General features: G+C 36.1%; 1 protein-coding gene across 1 annotated transcript in view; it reads left to right on the top strand.

Moving 5' to 3' along the window:
• LOC140162956 (short transient receptor potential channel 7-like) overlaps positions 1–22,869 on the top strand; it is a 473,805-nt gene that overhangs the window by 414,551 nt on the left and 36,385 nt on the right. The window contains 1 exon segment of the mRNA XM_072186273.1: positions 8,439–8,690. Coding sequence (XP_072042374.1) covers positions 8,439–8,690 — 252 coding nt within the window.

Raw genomic sequence — 22,869 nt, 5'->3', positions numbered from 1 at the left:
AGCTATTTTTCATATGCTCAATAGACACAGAGGGTGAATTTGAGATGTTCTTTCATACATACGACAGGCCTATGTATAGCAACAATTTCCCATGCTTAACTCAATTTGGCCAAAGTATGGACTTGGGTGGGTTTTGTATTCATATATTCAATTGCTTGTTGCACTATGTAGCATATCATGCATGCAACATGGTTCAAAGCGTGGAACTGACACCCTGTGTGCATAGCTCTATGAGTATGATGGGTAAATAAGTATCTTAAAGCCATAATGTACGATCTTATAATATAAATTTGGTTAATTTTTTTCAAACCTGATTTTTTTTGCATATTTGTAATGTTTATACATGTCCCAACTTGCACCTAAATGGAATCGGCCAACTTTGTTATCTTTGTAGGTCAACAGAGCAAATTCGACATATTATCATAATTTAAAAAATTATGATAATATGTCCTCCCGTAGAACCCCATGTTAAATGGCCAAAATAACCAGTGGGGTTTCTTTTACTTTACCTTATTATTTCAACTTAAAATGGACAGCAACCCTTCCCAGCAGTTATTACTAATATTATTTCAAAATTTTGAATAACGAATAACAAAATTAAAATTTGACGGAAATCGTACATTAAGGCTTTAATTCCATGCCATCAGTGCCATGTGTAACACTGCTTTATAGTAAGGCCGATGTACTTTCAAGTATATTGCTTGCAATATAATGTAAAACGATATAATTTGATTGAAGAGTGCAAGTGTATGTATTGTTTCTCTCTGTAAGTTAGCAGATAATAAACCCACTAATTGACGGGACTTTGGAATTGAAATTGCATCGTGCACACTGGCTTTAACAAAAATATACTTAAAAGGATTGCGAAACTCTCGCTATGAACTAAAATATCCAAGGTCCCAATGGCATTGTTCAATAATCTTTATTTATGCTGTTAGAGACGAAACTGGCCTTTGATGTGACTGTTTGTGGTCAAAGCAGTCAAGTTAGGGACCGTTCACAAACACTTGTTAGGGGGCAGCCTGTCGCCCCCCCCCCTTTTTGAGATCTCAACAATTTCAGCCTCCCATAGAAAAGCCACATAAACTCAATTTTCCCAGGAACATTTGTGGTCATTTTTTCAGGGCCCCCCTTAGGAGGGTCAACATAGCTCAATCGGTTAGACTCCGGTGTGTTGGGGGTGCGTGGTTCGAGTCCAGGCGCAGTTACCGTTGGTTTCGTGAAATAATATTGATCTGTTGTTTATTTTCGCGGTTATATACCCGTATGAGGACTCGGATCGGACAGATGATATTGGCTGCGATGTTTGCAGCCCACATTGCATGCAACAGGATTGTGCCGTGTGATTAGGACTTGTAAGGTGAAATTGATACCTTGTGAGCATAAATGGGAGACTCTTACGTTCATGCCACGAGCAAACCTGCTATATAATAAGCACTGGTGTACTTTTAAGGATTGCTGGTAATCTAATGTAAAATAGTATAATGTAATTGAAGAATGCGAGTGAATGTATGCATTGTGTATGTCTGTGAGTAGGTACATAATTCACTTACTAGTTAATGAGCTGTTTAATTGAAATTACATCGTGATCATTACATAGTTTGTGCCTGAAAACAGTTCTCAATTGCCACTATGTATTACTTCGTATTGAGGTCACGTGGTAATTTCTTTTACGGATACGACATCAATACATTATATACTTTACTTTGCATCGTCAACTCTTAGCGTATCTCCATGACACTATGTTTGTCTTGTTAAGTAATTATATTATCTTGATACCGTACTGATCACGTAGTGACGAAGTCACACGATAAAATTTCCCAAGTAATTACTGATTGCAGACCACCTTGCATGCACATGTTTGCGCCGTGTGACTAGGACTTGCAGGTGAAATTGATACAATGTAAGCGTAGATATGTGATGTAAGTAAGTCTATTACCTTCATGCCATGAGTATTTCTGCCTTTGTAATAAGGCATTGCTATATAATATATACTTTCAAGGATATTCCTGACAATCCAAAGTAAAGTTATGTACTATGATTGAGTGCATGTGAATGTGTTTTGTATGTCTGTGAGAAGGCATAAAAATACTTTTACTAATATAAAATAAAACCGCTGGCTTGACGTTAGGCTAACAATAGTATGCTTAGACCAAGGTAATACGGAAATAACACAAATTTCAATAATGAATCTTGTTTTTGAAACAAACTCGTCGCTATCGTATTTGACGAGAGGTGTTAATTTGTGGTAATTACATTCGACATCAAGACATTTAACCGTTTATTAAGTCGTGAGTTGATGCAGCGAATCTCCGTGGCCCTATGTTTGGCTTGTTTTATAATTACTTAAACGTAATTATAATTCCCTTGATGCTGTACTGATTATGTAAAGGCCAATTCACATGATGCAATTTCCCAGCAATTGCTTGTTGCAACCACCTTAGCGCACCATGCATGCAACAGGGTTTTCAGCGTGGAATTGACGCCCTGTGTGCATAAATCTATGATGGAGAAATAAGTATCTTACTTCCATACCATCATTGCCATGTGCAACACTGCTTTATAGTAAGGCCGCTGTACTTCCAAGTATGTTGCTTGAAATCTAATGTAAAGCGATATAATTGGATTGAAGAGTGCAAGTGTATGTATTGTTTGTCCCTGTGAGTTGGCACATGATCCACTCACTAATTGACGGGCCTTTGAAATTGAAATTGCATCGTGCACACTGTCTCTAACAAAAATATACGTAAAAGGATTGCGAAACTCTCGCTATGAACTAAAATATCCAAGGTCCCAATGCTATTGTTCAATAATCTCTATTTATGATGTTAGAGACGAAACTGGCCTTTGATATGACTGTTTGTGGTCAAAGCAGTCAAGTTAGGGACCGTTCACAAACAATTGTTGGGGGGGAGCCTGATACAAATAAAAAATCATCGCGAAAATTTGTCGCCCCCCCCCCTTTTGAGATCTCAAAAATTTCAGCCTCCCCCCTTTTGACATGAAAATTATGGGTCAACCCCGTAGAAAAGCATATAAACTCAATTTTCCCAGGAAATTTTGTGGTCATTTTTCAGAGCCCCTTAGGAGGGTCAACATAGCTCCGGTGTGTGGGCGGTGCGTGGTTCGAGTCCAGGCGCAGTTACCGTTGGTTTCGTGAAATAATATTGATCTCTTGTTTATTTTTGCGGTTATATACCCGTATGAGGACTCGGGCAGACGATATTGGCTGCGATGTATTATTGTGGTAGCTTAGGGTGTGAGCTTCTTTGCTTCAACCCACCACTTCGACCATAGTGTATGTTTATGCATGTGCGTACTCTGCGTAGTGCGCTATATATCGCTGCACTTTTCAAGTGCTTATTTCTACAAATTGTTTATCACTTTACTTGTTCTAACACCGTTTGTAAATTTTTGAAAACGGTGTTTGCATTTTGAGACCAAACCAATCCTGTCGGTTACTACAATTATAATGACCAAAGCAGACTACAAGTGATTTGTTGAAATGATTATTGTAATTATAATACATTAATCTATTAAATACTTTGCAAAAATATGTCACATTCCCCATGCTTTTATCGTAAATAAAGTTGTACTTTTTTTTTTCAAAACAAGTCTGTGAAACAATGTGTAACGAGCTGAAGTAATACTTGGTAATGCGATCATTTATGCATTCAAAACAATATATTCATTTGATATATCGCGGCTATTTCAGGATCAGATTTCCTACACATGCTATACAGTGTGGGCCAAAAACAACTTTACCCAATTTAAAAGGTTCATATCTCAAAATTGAAAAGTCTGCTTCAAATTGTTTTTACACATTCTTAAAGAACTTCTTCTTAAGACTGTTTGGTGAAAAAACTATCCAAAAATTCATTAAATTAACAACGTGACGCTAGTTTTAAATAAAAGGGTCAAAATTAACTTTGTCCACGCGAAGGCCTACTAGCTGTCGCGTAGCATCACTTGCAATATTACCGAGTTCGATAGAGAATGATAACCACTCAGTATACCCACAAATTTGTTAAGCAATTTTATATAACACAACCAAATAAATCAAACATAAACAATTTAAATTTCAAGCTACGATATTTCGTCATGATATGCAGCTTTCATGCTGCAAAGATATAAAAACAATTCTTTTCAAATATCCGCAAAAGCAATTATAACCTCAGACCTCATTTTTTTCATTTTTTTTGTCAAATGTTATCTACAAGAAAGTTTGCACTTTTTGCGTTCGTGGTATGTTCGGCCGGTAAATTGTTGCGTCGACAACTGACTCTGGGGTTAGCTGCAAGTTCCCTTTGATCCGCCGCAATATTTGCAGCTGAACGGTCAGTTCTTGGACGTCCGCTCCGTGTTTTGCATCTATTCATCACACTTCCGAGGTTGTGAAAGTTGTTCATCAGTGTTTAGAGTTAGGGTATGTTTGGGCGGGACTCTTACGTTCGGGAAACGAATCCGAAATTGACGCTGCACTTCCAAAAAGGTTTCTGTTCTTAAGTATACCTCTGCCATAAAAGTCCTCTCTTGTGTTGTGAATTGCCTTCTTGACACCTTGCAAATTTTAGAAATAAGCCACACAGTCTCAAAATGCACGAAGACCCCGGGACGAAGACCTATTTAAAATTAAAAACTTGGGCCAGATGAAACCTTTGTAATTGTGTAATTTTTATGCTAATTGTTGGTCAATGACAAGAGTGGAGTTTGAGTACATGACAAGTAAATGGGGATTAAAATCGATTGTATTTCTTTCATGCATATAAAACAATCATCACTTTTCAAAGACAAGGCAGACGTGTTTACTAATTACATGTATGCCTAACGCATATGTATGCCTTACTCTTAGCAATCGGACAAATCCCATTGAATTACGTGTGGACAAAGTGATTTTTGACCCTCGGACGTAAAACTAGCACCATTTTGTTAATTTAGCTTCTTTTGCTTTCATTTTTTCATCACATACTTTTAGAAAGATATACATTTAGAATATGTAACAATATCATGAATAGCTATTCTACAATTTGAGCAACCACCCTCTGAAATTGGGTAAAGTTGTTTTTGGCCCACACTGTACATGCACGGCAATGGGCTCTGAAATAATAACCTGTAGCCCGTAGAAAGCAGGAATATTTAGTTGCATGTGTCAACTTAAATCTAGATTTAATTAAGTGATGTTGATCTTATTCAACTTTGTCTTATTATATATATACCAAGATACATAATTGTCCTATATATCACAACTGAATGCATAACAGAGTTTTGGTTTGAAGCGTTGCTTTGTTAGAAAATCTTGCAGAATCGCAGTGCAGTTTGGCGTTGTTGTTCCAAATAACAGTGTCTTCTAAACACACCCCTGTCTACATGTATGTCAAACTATTTTACAGTCTAATAAAACCGATCATATTTCAAAATTTACATTTATCAAAATTGAAATGAATTATGAATTTGCATAACTTTTTTTTTTTTTTTTTGAAGCGGGAAATAATGTTCCAAGTCGTGGTGTTAAACGTTGCGTTTTGTGAAGATCCCTGGGGATAAGAAAATCAACATTGATGCCTCCTTTGGTTGTGCTTATTTTGTATAATTTAAATTTCATACACATCTTGTGAAAGAGTACACTGCCATCTTAACACCAGTTTTGCATTACGTTCAATCCAACTTTTTTTTTAAAATTTTATAGTAAATTTTAGTTCAAAATAATTTTTCAAATTGATAACATTCAATTGAATTTTACACAATTGGGCCTAAAATTAGACAATTTGGTTTGGAATTTCATGAGAAAAATGTTGTTTGCATTTTCAACATCTATCATAACCTTTTCACATAATATTTCCAAAACCTCCCAGCAAACACAAAACGTTTTCGACATCATTCGCAAAAGGTTATAAAAGGTTGTCAGAAAACGTTTAAATGTTGGATTATATAAAGGGTACATGAATGGTATAAAACGTTTTCATAACATTTAAAAACATTTTATGATAATCTACTGTCCAGCAAACACAAAATGTTTTACAGAAAACGTTTAAATGTCGGGTTATATAAAGGGTATAAAAACGTTTTAATAACATACCAAAAACATTTTTGAAAACTTGATACAAAACATTCTAAACAGAATGTTATTTTGGGGTTGAAAAAATGTTTTGCGAAAAATATTTGCAATAACGTTTTAAAAATGTTTCCATGACCTTTATATAACCCGACATTTAAATGTTATTAAAATGTTATGAAAATAACGTCTTAAGAACATTTCTGTGTTTGCTGGGTGCAAATATTTTAACATTATGTTACTTAAGTGTTGACAAAATATTAGGCAAAATATGTTTGCAAAAATAGTTTACAATAGCATTTTGAAAACATTAAAAAAATATTGTTATAGTGTGTTTTCATACAAAACATTTTAAAACGTTTTCATGACCTTTATATAACCCGAAATTTTTACCTAAACCAAAAGCCAAAATATAACTTATTTAAAACGTTTTTAAAACGTTTTTGTGTTTGCTGGGCTATTACAACTTTGGATTTTGTTGAAATTCAAAATTGCTCAGCGAGGATCTGGATTTCCAATTCAACACCTTATTATTTGTTTTGTGTATTCGACTTAAAGGAGGATTTCGTGATCCTAGTATCCTCTTTTTATGACACTTTTCAGTAGATATCCACGAAAAAAGCTTATTTCCAAAATTTCAGTTGATTCCGATTTTGCGTTTACGAAATTCAAATTTGGCGATACTTTTGCTAAACGAATTAATCTGCAAGAAATATTTGGTACATAAACATTATGTATATACACCACCTGATAGATGCCATTCAAATAATGTTCTACGTGTAGCTTCAACCCTCCTGTATCCATCCCCTTCCCCCACCGATTAATGTTGCAGAGTCCAACATGGAGCCTCATGACAAGACCCGATCAACATTGTTACTAGACTGCGCTGCATTCCTTTTTTTTAAAAAACAATTCATACGTTTCATGCATGAAACCATTTAAAATCTATGACGAAACACATCACATCTCCAGTGACTGCCCTGCCCAGAGAAAAGTTTTCTCATGGATATCTGAGCTGTTGAATCAGAACAGGAATGATGAGTTTTCAGGTCAGAGAGATTAATTTAGGGAATGATAAATTAAACTGGTCTACTACAGTAGACTACATTGTTACGGGGGAAGGAGGATCGATTTCAGTGCATGGGTCTAAACTGTCCCATGACTTATTTCCATGATTGTAGCACGCAGTGAATTAAGAAGGAATAATGGTCTGTGGAAAGCGCGGACGTCAAGTTTGATGTCAACATAAATTTAGATTTAATTAAGTGATGTTGCTCTTTTTCACCTGTCTTACATTGACTAGATTCATCATACATCCGATATCACAACTCTATACTTGTAATAATATATGCCTTTTTCGAAGCATCAATGTGTTTATATTGATTGAGATTAATTTGTCGGTGCTGTTTCATGCGGAAATTGCACAAACAAAGCTGAAATGAATCACTATTTGTCAAAACATTTGTCGGTCAACCCAATCTATAACAGCTGATAACATTTGAGTTACTAGGGCACCTGTAGCTGTGATGGTCCTGAAGCTGTGGCAGCACCAGCAGCATGATCAGTGATAGCATACTGTTTGAAGGTTTTATATCAGCAATTTCAAACATAATGGGGAATCCCCCATATTCCTACTCGGTTGCTTCCAGTAGGGAGCCTTGTGTGCTACCTGCAGATACCAGCTACTACAGTATTTCTTTGAAAGCAAAATAACTCTTGTCCCTTGTGGTCTCTAGCAATACTCCAGGAATGAATGAATGAATGACCTATTCACCCATAAAAGCACCACGCTGCTTGGGCAACTTGAGACATGTTGGGAATCATCTATTGGATTCTTTTTATCCATTTGTTTGTTATCCACTTGAGGTATTTTCCCCGTAGATGACCTTTGACCTCAAGGGGGGCCTTTCCAAAACCTCCTCTTCAACAGCGCGTGCCCGGTACCCTTATATCCGAAATATTGGGCTGATGCGTTGAAGCCCGGCGAAACGCATAGCCGGACAGACAGACAGAGCTTACAATTTTAGTAGATTAGATTATTTGATAGATCATTATGGAGGACGAATTGCAACTATTTTGTTTATAGGAAATTGTTTGCTTATAATGCTTCTCTCTTTACGTTGATATCAACATTGTACAAAATGTAATATTAAAGACCATTGTGGGTATGTGGGTAATGGAAACCCAACCTTGAATCTACAGTTGCTTAAGCTTGAATCGTGATTTTTTAGTTTTAGCCTGTTTGTTTGACTGATTACAGTCAACTATTTCTTCAATAATACCTCCTGTGGTGTGAAAAAAATATCCGAAAATGTGGGGGATAAGGTTATGGATCACGAAATAACCCTTCCATTGAAGCTAACTGTTATTCTTCATTTTCCCACAGAATGAATATAGAGAATTGTCGAAACAATGCAAAAATTATGCGTCAGAACTTTTACACATGTGTCAGAACTCTGATGAAGTTCGCACGATACTCAACCAGGAGGCAACATCACTTGAAGGATGCAAAGGCTCACCAGAAGACGGTGCCGAAGATGTCTTCGAAAGCAGCGTTCCATCAGAAAGCGCCGAGGAAAAGAACAGGAATTGTTCACTCGCGAGGCTTAAGTTAGCTATGAGATATAGGCAAAAACAGGTAAGATAAATTAAGGTAAATTATTTACTCTTAGATACTCTATTTTAACGTTTTTAACCATGTTCATCAGAAAAAAGGTCCGAGACCATAGGTGGATTTCTCCCAGTCAAACAAAGAAATCACCCAACATATTCTTCTGTCACCACTGGGAAAAGTAATTTTAATATAGTGAAATGGCTGCTTTGTTATGTTTGTATTAGATGTTTTGTGTACATGTAATAGTATTAAGTATACAGGGTGTATCATAGTAAAGTATACAGTAAATGCTTGTAGATTGAAAATTGTGAGGAATTTGGGCAAACTGCTTAAGTTAATAGCTGAATCTACATTTTGTCCTACCAAAACGGGAAATTCACTGGCGTGTGAATTCTAATAAGGACTCAGTGGCTATTTTTGTGAGCCGTGTGAATATGCAATTCCCGAAGTCAATTAAAATAACATGAACATTACAGTTTGACCACTTTCTTTACAGTAATTGACAGGACGCCTTACAGAATCGTTTTGACCATTGCGTGATTTGCTTTAAAGCACCAAGTGGAATGGCCCTATAAGAACTCCAGATCTGGATGAACTCCTGAGACACATAATTGCACAAGTTGACATCTAGTAGGCATGACAGTCATCTCATACGACGTGGTGTGAATGCCATGTTGAAGAGAGCTGGTGACTGCATACAAAAGCGTGATGGTCATGCTCTGGTGGTTATGTGGAAGACAAAGACTGTCAAATACTGTAAAGAAAGTGGTTCTCGCAACTGCATTTTTACTCGGCTCACAAAAATATCCAGTGAGTCCTTATCAATGGTCACACAAAAGTGATTTTACAGTTGTGGGGAACGATATATCTTCTATATCATTTTGGCCTCAGGCCTCATACTTTTTAATCTAGTAGCAATTTTCAAAGTGTATACTTTATTTTGATACACCATGTATATGACGTAATCCAAAACTTATCAGATGCTGAACTCATGACTCATTGGCCCGATGTTGTAATCTGAAGAACTACTACTACCCCTAAAATTGATATCTTGTTAAAAAAGTAATCCCAACTATGCCTCACTATTATATGTAATAGTAATACATTAATATTAAATAGTTGCATTTTTGATCTCCGACATTTGAAAAAAAAAAATGATGAGGCCTATTAAAAAATGAAATTGTCGCAGAAACAAAAGTTTTACAATTTCCGCTAACTTAGTGCTGAAAAATATATAGGTAGTAGATTCCAAAAAGAAACTGACAGAACAGCAAATTAAATCCAAAGCAAAGAGACAATCAAATTTAAATATGATGCGACGTAGTACTATTAATGATTCGTCGCCAGTTGGATGTCAGATCAATCCAAATAAATTGTGTTGTATTTGTTGATGCAATTTCAAACCAGCTGGTATTACTTTCACGATAACCCATTTTGCCTGATAGACAATTTCGCATATTAAAATCAAGATATTGATTTAGCCACCATTTGCCAAATTAACATCCGTATTTGTTGCAACATGAAACACACACATCAAATGAATCGCAGCAACAAGGATTTGGCTGAAAAATTGCTGACGTTAATTCACAATTAAATTACTCACAATGTCAATGGAGTGACATTTTTCGCTCCAATAAAGCAGGCATATAGCAACAGTTGGTAATTGATAAACAGAGCAAGAAACTTATGTGTAAATAACGTGCATTTCTCTGTTTGAAAACTAAAAAATGGGAGAACAGAATAATATTGAGCGTTTCATAAGATCCATATTTTCGTGCGTTTGTACAATGACGTATCTTAATCAAAAATTAAAGCCAAAAATGTACATGTGTTTGATTTTGTAATCAAAATGCTGACGTAATATTAGTAATAATTGTCAGGAAGGATTTCTGTATAATAAACCGAAATAACCAGGTAATGTGAAACCCCACTGGCTATGGGGATTCAATATGCGAATTCTGACATTATAAAGTCAGAAATGCTCTGTTGACCGGACAAACACAACGAATTTAGCTGATTTCATTTAGATGCAAGTTGGGACATGTGTAAAATAATACTCATAAGCCAAAAATCATGTTTGAAACAAATTAACTGAACTCATATTACAAGATCGTATAATATTGCTTTAATGCTCTGCATGCGAGCCATAGGCTTCAACATAAGAAGTCCATCAAGATATTTTCTCAAAATATCAAGAGCTATCTTGAGAACCGCTATGCTTATTTGTACTCATTTTAATGCATTTTTCCTGCTGATTCCAAATATGGTCATGACAATTCACATTTCTGAAATTTTTGAACTTGTCGTCTGCAGCCGTCACCCGCGTGAAGAGAGTTAAGCTGTTGCTATAAATTCATACACTCCTATATCAAAGCAGCTAATCAGAAAAGCTGTTAGAAAAGTACGAAACATGCATTGATTGTGTATATTGTGCACTCCGCGTACTACGCGCAGTGTTTCGCGCGCGTTCGCGTCGCGTAGGATTGATTCATTTTTCGGGCAGGTTGATGCATGTATATATTGGTTCTTTTTCCAACATTTTTAGTGATAATTTGTTATATAAAAAAAGTAAAAATCACGTGTTTTTTTCTTCTCGTGTATGAAATAGATTAATAAACTTGATTACTTATTGCTCGAGAATTAGACAAAATAATGCACTTGCGCTGATGTTGATGCGTCTAATGCACTCCCCCCTTCGGGACTCGTGCATTAGACGCATCAACATCAGCGCGAGTGCATTATTTTGTCTAATTACTCTCCCAATAAGTAATACGCGTTCATTAACCTATAAATGGCAAGTATGGCAAGAATGTTTGATGTACGTATATATATTCAAATTGACTTCCTTGACAAATAACCCATTGTGCTTAATCGTGTAAAACCAGTTAGCCTTTGTCAAAACATAACCTGGCATTCGTTATATCAAATTATCGCAACAACCAACCTCTGGCTGATAAACTGTTTGACGTTAATACGAAATTAAATTACCCCCAAAATGTCAATAGTAGCGGGAATTATTAGGATGCCCAATACATCCAAACAGGCATATAGCAACAGTTAGCAATTGATAAACTGAGCAAGCCAAGTCATTTTAATGTACCTTTCTTAGTAAGAAAGTCAGATATGGCATGAATGGTGAGAATAGAATAATATTAAGATTATACAATGTGACAGTCACATCTAATGATAATCAAATTCTGCCTCCTTCTTTTAAACAAGTGTAAGAGTCACTACCATGGTTAACTCTCTTCACGCGGGTGTCGACTGCAGACGACAAGTTACAAAAAAAATAAAAAAATAAAATTTCAGAAATGTGAATTGTCATGACCATATTTGGAATTAGCGTGAAAAATGCATTACAATGAGTACAAATAAGCCTAGTATTGGTTCAGCGGTTCTCATAGCTCTTGATATTTTGAGAACATATCTTGATGGACTTCATGTTGAAGCCTATGGCTAGCATGCAGATCATTAAGCTGTTACTATTAAAAGAAATACGGTAGATTGGCAAAACGGTGCAGCATACCAAACCTATCATGCATTTAGTGCAACAGAATGGTGCAGCATATCAAACTTATTGTATAATTTTGATGACCCTTTTCCCGCCATCTTGGAAAGAAATTATTTTTGGCCCTTACTCCAAAATTTGTTAAGCATTATGAAGAGCTACAAATGTGCATATTTCTGTGCTTTTTTGGTAAAATGTAAGAAAGATTCACAATGCTGCAGCACTATATATGGATCTTCAGGGCCGGCTATGGCGGCAATTAGACAGGGACATGAAACAAGATCATGAAGATGGTGTTACCAGAAGTAGTTTGATTTTGATAAATAACACAATTTGCAAAATAGTACAGCTACCCAGTTAAGTCGCACCGTGCAAATTAAACACCAAATATCGCAACAACAAGCCTTTGGCTGACAAAATGGTTGACAATAATCTAGATTAAATTATCCCAAAAAGCAAATGTAGTGTCGATTCTCAGAATATCCAATACGTTCAAATTAACAAATAAACAGTTGTCATTCGATAAACGGAGCAAGACTTTTTCTTAGTTGGCATGAACAGTGAGAAACAGAAAAACTCTCTTCACGCGGGTGTCGACTGCAGGCAACAAATTTTTAAAAAAATTCAAAATTCAAAATTTTTAATGACAATATTTGGTATCAGCATGAAAAATGCACTAAAATGAGTACAAACAAGCCTAGTATTGATTCAGCAGTTTTTAAGATAGCTCTTGATATTTTCAAAACTTAAACTTTTTCCATTGGCTAGCGCGCAGAGCATTAACATCCGCTATTGTTGCATCATGCTATAATCTACACACCAAATGATCGCAACAATAATCTGTTGGCTGACAAACTGTTTGACATTAGTCGAAATTAAATTACCTAAAAAAATCGATGTATATAGTGGCCATTTAGCAAATAAGCATATAGCAACAGTTGGCAATTGGGAAATGGAGCAAGATTCATGACATCTTTACAGAGATGATTTCATCCCCAGAATGCCGCCTCAGCATGATCACATCAAGACCATCTTCGTCTGTTTATACAAGTAAACCGCTAAGGGTAAATAAAAAATAAACCTAATGAAAAGAAAACAACGGGTTATTCCAGTTAAAATACATACACCCGTATGGAAAGCATTACCTTAATATTTTACACAGGGGGTGCAGATTTCAAATGAAATCATTCATTCATATAACCTCGTTTGAAATTCACACTCCCAGTATGGGAGATTCAGGTCATGTAATCCCTAGGGGGTGTACGGATTGTAACTGAAATAGCCCAATGCCGGCAATACAGCAGAGTAGGGTTACTAATCCCTTTATTTCCCTGATCACTACTAACTCAAGTACACTTTTTTAACGATCTTGATGTATATATATTGCTGGTGATTTAAGGGTTTTTTAGTTTCATAACATCGAGGGTTGAGAGCCAGAAAGCCTTAACTCACAAATGATCCCTTTGTGATACGGCTTTTTGGTTCTCAAACCTCGACATCCTCAATCAATAATCATTTTCTAAAGTGCCGTTCGTAATCTAGATCCTCTTTTTCCACAAACGGTATGTAATCTGACTGAAACGTCAAGTTTTGGTTTGAAAATATATACCTAACGTCATTTTTGTGAGAAATGGTGAAAGAAAAAGATCGTCGGTAACACTATTATGGAATACATTAACGAATGTCTTTACTACGCTACTTAACTAAGGCCATTTGCTCGATGAACTAACACCTCTTAAAATTTGACTAACTTTCTAATGAAATAAGATCCCATTCGCTTTTCCGAGCCAAATTTGACCTAAATTTGTATTATAATCTGCTTAAATTTGACTCAGAAAATCTAGTGAGATCGGATTTTACAACAAATCTAGTCAAATCAATTACATCGTTTTATGTATAGTGTCTGTGTGCTAAAAGAACAGCATATTGAATCAAAAGCAAAGAAAGAAGTATTTACACGTGAATAAATTGTTCAATATTATGTTGATGGAATTTGCAACATATTTAAGTCTGCAAACCAGCTGTTATAACTTTCACAAGTATTAGAGTACGTCTGAATGTAGCCGCTCAAATATAAACTGACATTATAATTACGATGCAACATGAAATTCACACATTAAATGATAACAGCAACAAGCGTTTGGCTGAATAACGATAATCCGAAATTAAATGACAGTGTAGTAAAAATTCTCGCTCCAATAAAGCAGGCATATAGCAACAATTGGCAATTGATGAACAGAGCAAGACACTTCATTTGTAAATAATGTGTATTTCTTTGTTTGAAAAGCAAACAAAGGGTGACATCTGATTAATAATGAACGTTTCATAACACCTATAATATACAAATATATACTGCCATGAGAGGTTCTGGTTAAAACTATGGGCCCGAGGTGAGATCAATATCTCAGTGAGGGACCATAGTTTTAACCAGTACCTCGAATGAAGGCAGTATATATTTGTTTTATATCCTTCATTCATAGATTTGTTTGTTCATTGATTGGTTAAAAGATACATGAAAACTCCACCATGCTGCGCGGAATCCCACTGTAATGCCATGCATGTTCATGTGTTCATGGTTTTCTAAGCTGTATATTCGTTCAAGTTGTATCTTCATTACACTTTGCCTTCATTCATGTCATTCATAGATTATTTGTACAAAGATTAGTGACAAGATGTACATGTAAAAAGATTTACATGTAGGCCTAAACGCGAAGGCCATCATGCATCGGGATAGGCCTCCGTATGCACGGCACTAGGCCGGCTAGGCGGCCAGCGGTCCAAGACTAGTCTCGCACTGCACTGTCAGTGTTTGTTTTTAAGCTTACCATGTCAATATTGCTCTGAATCTGACTGTGTTGGTCTAAAACATATTCCTGCGCTAGAACTGGTAACAATTCAAATTAAACAGCTGAAATCGTGAATCTTCTTCAGCAGTAGCAGCTCACTCCAGCTTGATTTATATTTCGCCATTTTTGTGTTGTCGTTTCTCGGCAGTGACAAAATACTCTCATAGTCAATGTCGACGTTCAATGTTATTGTTATGCTTTATGGACTGCGATGTGGGTATGCTGCTATCCGTAAATAGTAAATATCCAGAAGTACTATTTACGGCTTTAAGGTAAATAGTACTTTTTTGCACTTCCTCACAGAATAGTGTGTTTATTTTTGATCATGTGACACACTTTTAACCAATCAATGAACAAGAATCTATGAATGAAGGATATAATTTCGTACTATTGTACAATATTGAACTAAATCCTGTCTCAAGTGTTTCTACCCTTATTTAGCTGTTGCTATGTATACGAGTAAAACGACAAATTTAGCAGGGATATTAGATGTATAATATTCAAATATCAAGAGCTATAAATGTGCATATTTCTGTGCTTTTTTGGTAAAATGTAAGATAGATTCACTATGCTGCAGCACTATATATGGCTCTTCAGGCCGGCTGTTGATATGGCGGCAATTAGACAGGGATATGAGACAAGATGGTGTTACCAGAAGGAGTTGATTTTGAGTCAAACTTCTTAGTAATGATACCCTATTCCCTCAAAAACGTGAGTCCAGTCACAAACGTATGTATCATGTAAATTTTTGACAAATAACACAATTTGTGTAAAATAGTACATCTACCCAGTTAAGTCGTACCATGCAGATTATACACCAAATATCGCAATAACAAGCCTTTGGCTGACAAAATGGTTGACAATAATCTAAATTAAATTATCCCAAAAAGCAAATGTAGTGTCGATTCTCAGAATATCCAATACGTTCAAATTAACAAATAGACAGTTGGTATGTGATAAACGGAGCAAGACTTTTTCTTAGTTTAGAAAATTAGAAATGACATGAATAGTGAGAAATAGAACTTAACATCCGCTATTGTTGCATCATGCTATAGTCTACACACCAAATGATCCAACAATAATCTTTTGGCTGACAAACTGTTTGACATTAATCGAAATTAAGTTACCTTAAAAAATCGATGTATATAGTGGCCATTTAGCAAATAAGCATATAGCAACAGTTGGCAATTGGGAAATGGAGCAAGATTCATGACATCTTTACAAAGATTATTTCATCCCCAGAATTCCGCCTCAGCATGATCACATCAAGACCATTTTCGTCTGTTTATGAAAGTAAAACGCTAAGGGTAAATAAAAATAAACCTAATGAAAAGAAAACAACGGGTTATTCCAGTTAAAATACATACACCCGTATGGAAAGCATTACCTTAATATTTTACACAGGGGGTGCAGATTTCAAATGAAATCATTCATTCATATAACCTCGTTTGAAATTCACACTCCCAGTATGGGAGATTCAGGTCATGTTATCCCTAGGAGGTGTATGGATTGTGACTGAAATGGCCCAATGCCGGCAATACAGCAGAGTAGGGTTACTAATCCCTTTATTTCCCTGATCACTACTAACTCAAGTACACTTTTTTTAACGATCTTGATGTATATTGCTGGTGATTAAGGGCTTTTTGTTATGTTTCATAATATTAAGGGTTGAGAGCCAAAAAGGATCCCCTTGTGATTATACGATTTTCTTTTTCTCAACCATAGACATGTGAATTTTTCCTCAATCAATAATCATTTTTTAAAGTGCCGTTCGTAATCAAGATCGTCTTTCCTATCAAACGGTATGTAACGTCAAATTTTAGTTTGAAAATACCTAATGGCATTTTTGTGAGAAAGGATAACAGAAAAACAGAAATAAGCTGGTGACACTATAATAGATTATGTTACTCTTACGACCCATTATTCAAAATCACGCACTGTGATTTATTAAAACACGTCACGTGAGAGCCCATTATTCTGCAATAATGGGTCAAGCGCCGTAACACATTCTACGCACAGCATAATGCTTGGTTACGCGTGCAATATTTCTGCGATACGCGCTGTCATTTACGCGTACGCGCTCCACCTTGAAGTAAACAACTTAAAATATTTGTGCCAAAAAATGACATTTTATCTTTAAATCTTAAATCTGGTTATAGAATGCAAATATGGTACAGCATTATCCTTAACACGTAAATAACGTGTCCTCGGCAGTAAAAACGTTTAATGGGTTCGGCTGCGGCGCCTCATCCATTATTTACGTTTTATTGCCTCGGACACATTATTTGGGTGTAAAGGATAACGCATTACCCTTTATTTCTTAAAGACAGTTACTTATCTCTTTACTACGCTATTCAACTAAGGCCATAGGCTCGATGAATGTACACACTTGACTACATTTCTAGTGAAATAAGATCTGAGTAGATAATAATCACAAGCAAGTGAAATTTTCTTGGCTCATCCGAGCATCACTTCTTCAACACTGATTGGTTGTTGGTACTTGTGGTACTTGACGTTTTTCCGCGAATCGGGTCACGTGACCTGGATATTGATCCCAAGTCACTAAGCCCGACAAGGCTTTTGTACAGTTAGCAACCTGGACAACGGATTCTTTTGTTCTGCAAGGCTCACTCAGTCATTTAATGAGGCAATACAAACGATCGAATTTGGTGTTGAAATGAGCTAAATTTTGAGTTACACCTTTTCAATGTAAAATTAATTTTCTCGGCCAAATAAAAAGCAATCATTTTCATTTTTTCAGTACATGTCAGGTCAAATTGTAGCGCTTGATACTGTATTTTTTTTCAAATCCTAGTGTTAAACTTAGGCGTGAAATTCAGTCATTTCGTGTAAGATTTTCGATTTTGATAGGCTTAAACTCTGCCCGCGAGCTTTTTTTTGATCATCCTTTTAGCTTTTCAAAGTAATATAGTTCGCTAATGAAGGATTTTTCCCAACTTTCTAACGCACATCACCGTGAGCGATATATCATAGTTTTGTCAGAATTTCCGTTTGATTTCACCATCTTTCACTGTCGGCTGAAAAAATTCAAAATCAACGCTGAAATCTAAAGCTAGTACTAGCATTGTGGATCGATATCCCTGGGTTTAATAGGAATACCGGCATGGCTATAGTGTTGCCAGAACTTCAATATAGCAAAGAAATTCCCAGACCTATAGCGCTCCTACTGATCATGTTTAACCAGAACACCCAATTGGGGATTTAATCGCTGGTCGGGCAATTTGCTTTCAATGAAAAATTGACCTGGATAACAACAAAGGAAATATCGACTATTTCTGCTAGTTGCTCTCGAGATAAAAGTACTGATTTGACATTTTCGGAACATGAATGGAAAAAGGGTAAAACAAAAAAACGGAAATTCTGACAAAACTATAACATATAGACCCACACGATGTGCTTTACAGAGGTGGAAAATATCTTTCTTTAGCAAACTATATTAGTTTGAGACGCTAAAACATGAATTCCGTAAAAAGCTCGCAGGCGAATTCAAGGCCTATAAAAATCAAAAATATCACACTAAAAGACACAATTTGATGCTTAATTTTAACACCAGGATTTTAAAAAAAAAATGTATATCCATGCACCAAGTTTTTAACTGACATTACTGAAGGAAAAAAAAATATTGCTTTATATTTGACCGAGAAAATTATTTCATAGCAAAAAGGTGTATCTCTGAATTGTGCTGAATTTTACATGTATCGATCGCCTTTTAGCGCGACTAAGCATTTCTAAAGAATTGGTTGTCCAGGCGGCTGACTGTGTAAGCGGAGGATGAGGTGTGTGTGTGGGGGGGGGGGGGCGACCCAAGTCTTTGTTGAGGTCCGGATTGGCGGCTGCGGTATAAATGGCCTTAGAAAATCTAGTGAGATCTGATTTTACAACAAATCTAGTAAAATCTATTAATCTATAGGGTCAGAAAGGGTAGCGGATGGTATTAGTAATTCTTGTTCTTGTTCATATCGAAGACAACTGAGAGGACTAGCTACTATTTTATAATTATTAAGCTAACTTGGATTAGGGACAGAATTCATACTAGCAATGCACCTGTCTTCAATATTTGCAAAAATTGCGTTCTTAGCCAATAAAATATTGCGTGTTGCAGTGTACTTGCAGCTATAGGATAAAACTATAAGTCTAAGAAATTGAAATTGATTATGTGAATAGAAATGCACTTCTTATAAATTAGTTGCAAAACATCAGACCTTTAGAACTATATAGAATCACAAAAAAGTATGCACGTAATACTGTGATTCCAATAAATTAAAACCAAAATAATCACTAAACAGAAGAAGACTGACATTAACATATGGCGCTCAGGGTCCTTAAAACATCAAAACACTAACGCTTCAAAAAAGGACACCAAAGTCCATTATTTATAGTGGTATAAACCACCCTGTATCACTGGATGTCTTCGACTAACTTCAACAGACAGCCTGTACATGGTATGTGGTATAGCGCCGCCATTCCCGCCAGAGATTCGTCGTAGTGCAGCAAGTAGTAGAGAACGTCATCGCCAGACCACATATAGGCAACACCTTGTATTCGGCCATGAAGCTGCAAGGAATCGGCTGAAGTCTAGGAAAATCGTCCTCAACGAAGTTGAACCAAGTGCTGAAGTTACGAAAGCTGCGATATGGAAAGAGAGGCCTCTCAGTCTTCCACAAACAACATCCATGTCCATTAGTGCCAGAGAAGAACTTCCCCCTGGTGCTAACTCAAACTGGGTTGAATGGAAATGCGTCAACAGAATGAGAGTTGGTACTGACCGATGTAAAGTGACTCTCAAAAAGTGGGGTTATCTAAACACCAAAGACGTGACCTGCGTATGTGGAACTGAACCACAAACCATGGTCAACCTCTCCAATGTCCCCTATTAGAGCAATAATTCAAAGCTGAGGACCTTGCAGAGAACAAAGATATTATCTGAAAGCCGTACTGGAGTCAGAGTCCAGCCACTCTGCGACTCTTTGTCTAAAATGACTTCAGCAGAGTCAACAAATTATGACTCTTCAAGAGAGTATACAGGAGTATACACCTAAAGGATATCTTCAATTCGAAAAGTCAACATTTTCAAACGATGGACGGCTTTTCCTCCCGGCTCCCACTTTAAGTACATATCATTTCCAGGACTGTTAAATATCAAAACTTAAAAGATATATAAATTTTAATAATTTGTCATACAATTTGTATTATATCGGGAATGTAAAATAAACCTCGCATTCAGAATGCGATTCGATATATCTGATGTGCTCCTATGTCCCACAAAAAATACTGTGCGATCGTTGCTATCTGTTCCCTTAAAATCAGCATCCTGTTTAATGCCAAATTATTACAATTATGTGTATTAAGTTGCATCATAGGCCCCTGTGTTGTTGTTTTTTCTGTTAACAGAATATAAACACAAATTTGAAGACATTGCGAAGCAATCTGCAAGAAATCGTTTGCGCACAAACTTTATATAGCTAGAGTTTTCCGGTGGTATATACATGCTAATTTTTTTTCTTTTTGAGAAAAGTGGGAGATTAGGCTGTGGATCACGAAATGCCCTTTAAGTTATAGTCATTTCATAAACACACTGGTATATTTACGGAGAGAACGTGACTTTTTTGTGTTTATTTTATGATGATTCATGCTGTTTTAGTTGTAATACTTTAGAGCCGCAATTATGGGAAAAGTTGAACGATGCTGTTCATTGCTGATTAATGAATAAGGAATTGCATTTTAAATATTTTATCAGAGCAAGTGTCGCCCTTTTCAATTAACATAACGTGACTTGACGATAATCATGTAGATTAAATTAGTCTAGACAATGAGTTATCATACAACGTACTAGCGTATGAAATACAATGTTCATAATGACAGGTGTGTAAAACAGATGGTTGTTTGCCAAACTTGAAATGAAAATTATTGAACTCTATACATTTGTGAATAACAGCTTTCATTATGTCCGGTTTTCATGACATATGCAATCTTTAAAATGATAGTACAAGTCATACAAGCTGTCTTTAATGATAACTATCTGCCTACGATATTTTTCATACTGCCTTGGTCAAGCAAAATTAGGATCCTCTTGTGACAAATATTTATTTGCAGATTTTTGAATCATGATGAAGACTCCCGGCTATAATGTGACATAAGAATGTTACATTATAATAGAAAACATTGGATGATTCAATAAATGATATAATGACATAACAATGGTCAGCTCACAACTAACTTTAATAAAGCATCGCCCATGCACATTTCCCTAATTTTGCGTATTCAGATCACATGTGAATCAAAGTTTTATTTGCCCGTATTTTTTTTTATGTCGGGCATATCCAGGCATTAACAGCTGAAATCTAGTAGATAACGCTGACGAAACTTCGGCCAGATACAAGTGACCTGGTGAACGAAGTGGGTCGCCGTAGATAGCTGGTCGGGGTATTTTTACAGGACAGGCAAGTGTAGCCGACAATCGGGGCGTTACCCTGATCGGAACCGCCTGTAAACGAGGTCTTTTATCATAGATCATCTGGCCCGCCATTACCAGATGAACCACGGGGAGAGCGGAGTTGTTTTTTTTGGTCCTACGTGGAATCGAACCCGGGACCTCTCGCACCAAAGGCAAAGACCTTAACCAGTGTGCCACGCTGCTCCCTTAAAGCATGATTAAGGGTTGACTAAGTATTGTTGGTCGAGGCAGCTAAAAAGATCGATCTTCATTATCTAAATCAACATATTTTTGAAAAATAACACCTTGATGTTTTGCAAAAGTTCATTGTACAAGTCATATACTTTACAAACTTGCTTGATTCATTGTTGTTAATGAGTTAAGTACGCTTTACAAATGTGATGTTGTTTGAGCCCTCTTTACAACATAACTCAAGAAACACGGGACCTACAAAAATATATCTGTGGTATTTTAATTCTTCTGCACGCTTAATGATCAATGTAATTTTTGCCAAAGCTCCCTACCATTAAGGATAATACTACGTTTCCGTTCATTGTACTTCAAGTTATCCCCCAATGCTACAAACTTGGAATTTGAAGCATTTTCAAAACTGCGAAATTATCTTACTTCATTTGCTATACTCATTATAAAGTGTTATTAAATGTCAATCTAATTTTATTGAATTGAAACTAACACTGATATACTTAATTAATATTGTATGGAATTGAATACCTGAATACAAAACCCACCCACATCCATATTTTGGCCAAATTGAGCCAAGCTTGGGACATTGTTGCGTATACATAGGCCTATCATATGTATAAAAGAACAACACAAATCCACCCTCTGCGCGTCTATTGAGCATGTGAAATCCAAAAGGTCCAGGACTTGGGTGGTTTTTGCACACATATTATAGTGGCCGAGTAACCAGGGCAAGATGGTTGACGTGCTGAATTGAGGTGATAGCAACAGTGATGACGAAATAAGTGGTAAAAGAACGCAGAAATTAAGCTGAATGGACACACAACAAGAAAAAAGACTGAGAGCAAAGGGTAAAGAATACCACTAACCATGTGATACAAAGACAACCCAAGTCCAGCATATAAAAATAGGGTTTTTTTTAGTTTTCTCAAAATCACTTTCCATGGGTGTGTTTTGTATTCATGTATTTAATTAATATGTTTTGAACAAAGAACATGTAGAGGTCAGATGTGAACAGACAAGTGATATTCTATTTTAAGGATTTTGGTAATTTAAGTTGGGTATTTATAATCTTAAACTCACTCTGTATATGTGCTTACATCAGGGGTTAACATTGTGCCCTCCATTACAGAAATAAAACAGTGAAAATACAATTATATTGACACACACACATTAAACACATCCTGTCTAAAT

The sequence above is a fragment of the Amphiura filiformis genome, chromosome 10, assembly GCF_039555335.1.
Source record: "Amphiura filiformis chromosome 10, Afil_fr2py, whole genome shotgun sequence".
In the NCBI taxonomy this organism is placed as follows: Eukaryota; Metazoa; Echinodermata; class Ophiuroidea; order Amphilepidida; family Amphiuridae; genus Amphiura; species Amphiura filiformis.
The sequence above is the reverse complement of the archived record's forward strand: the minus strand, read 5'-3'. Positions and strand labels throughout refer to the sequence as shown.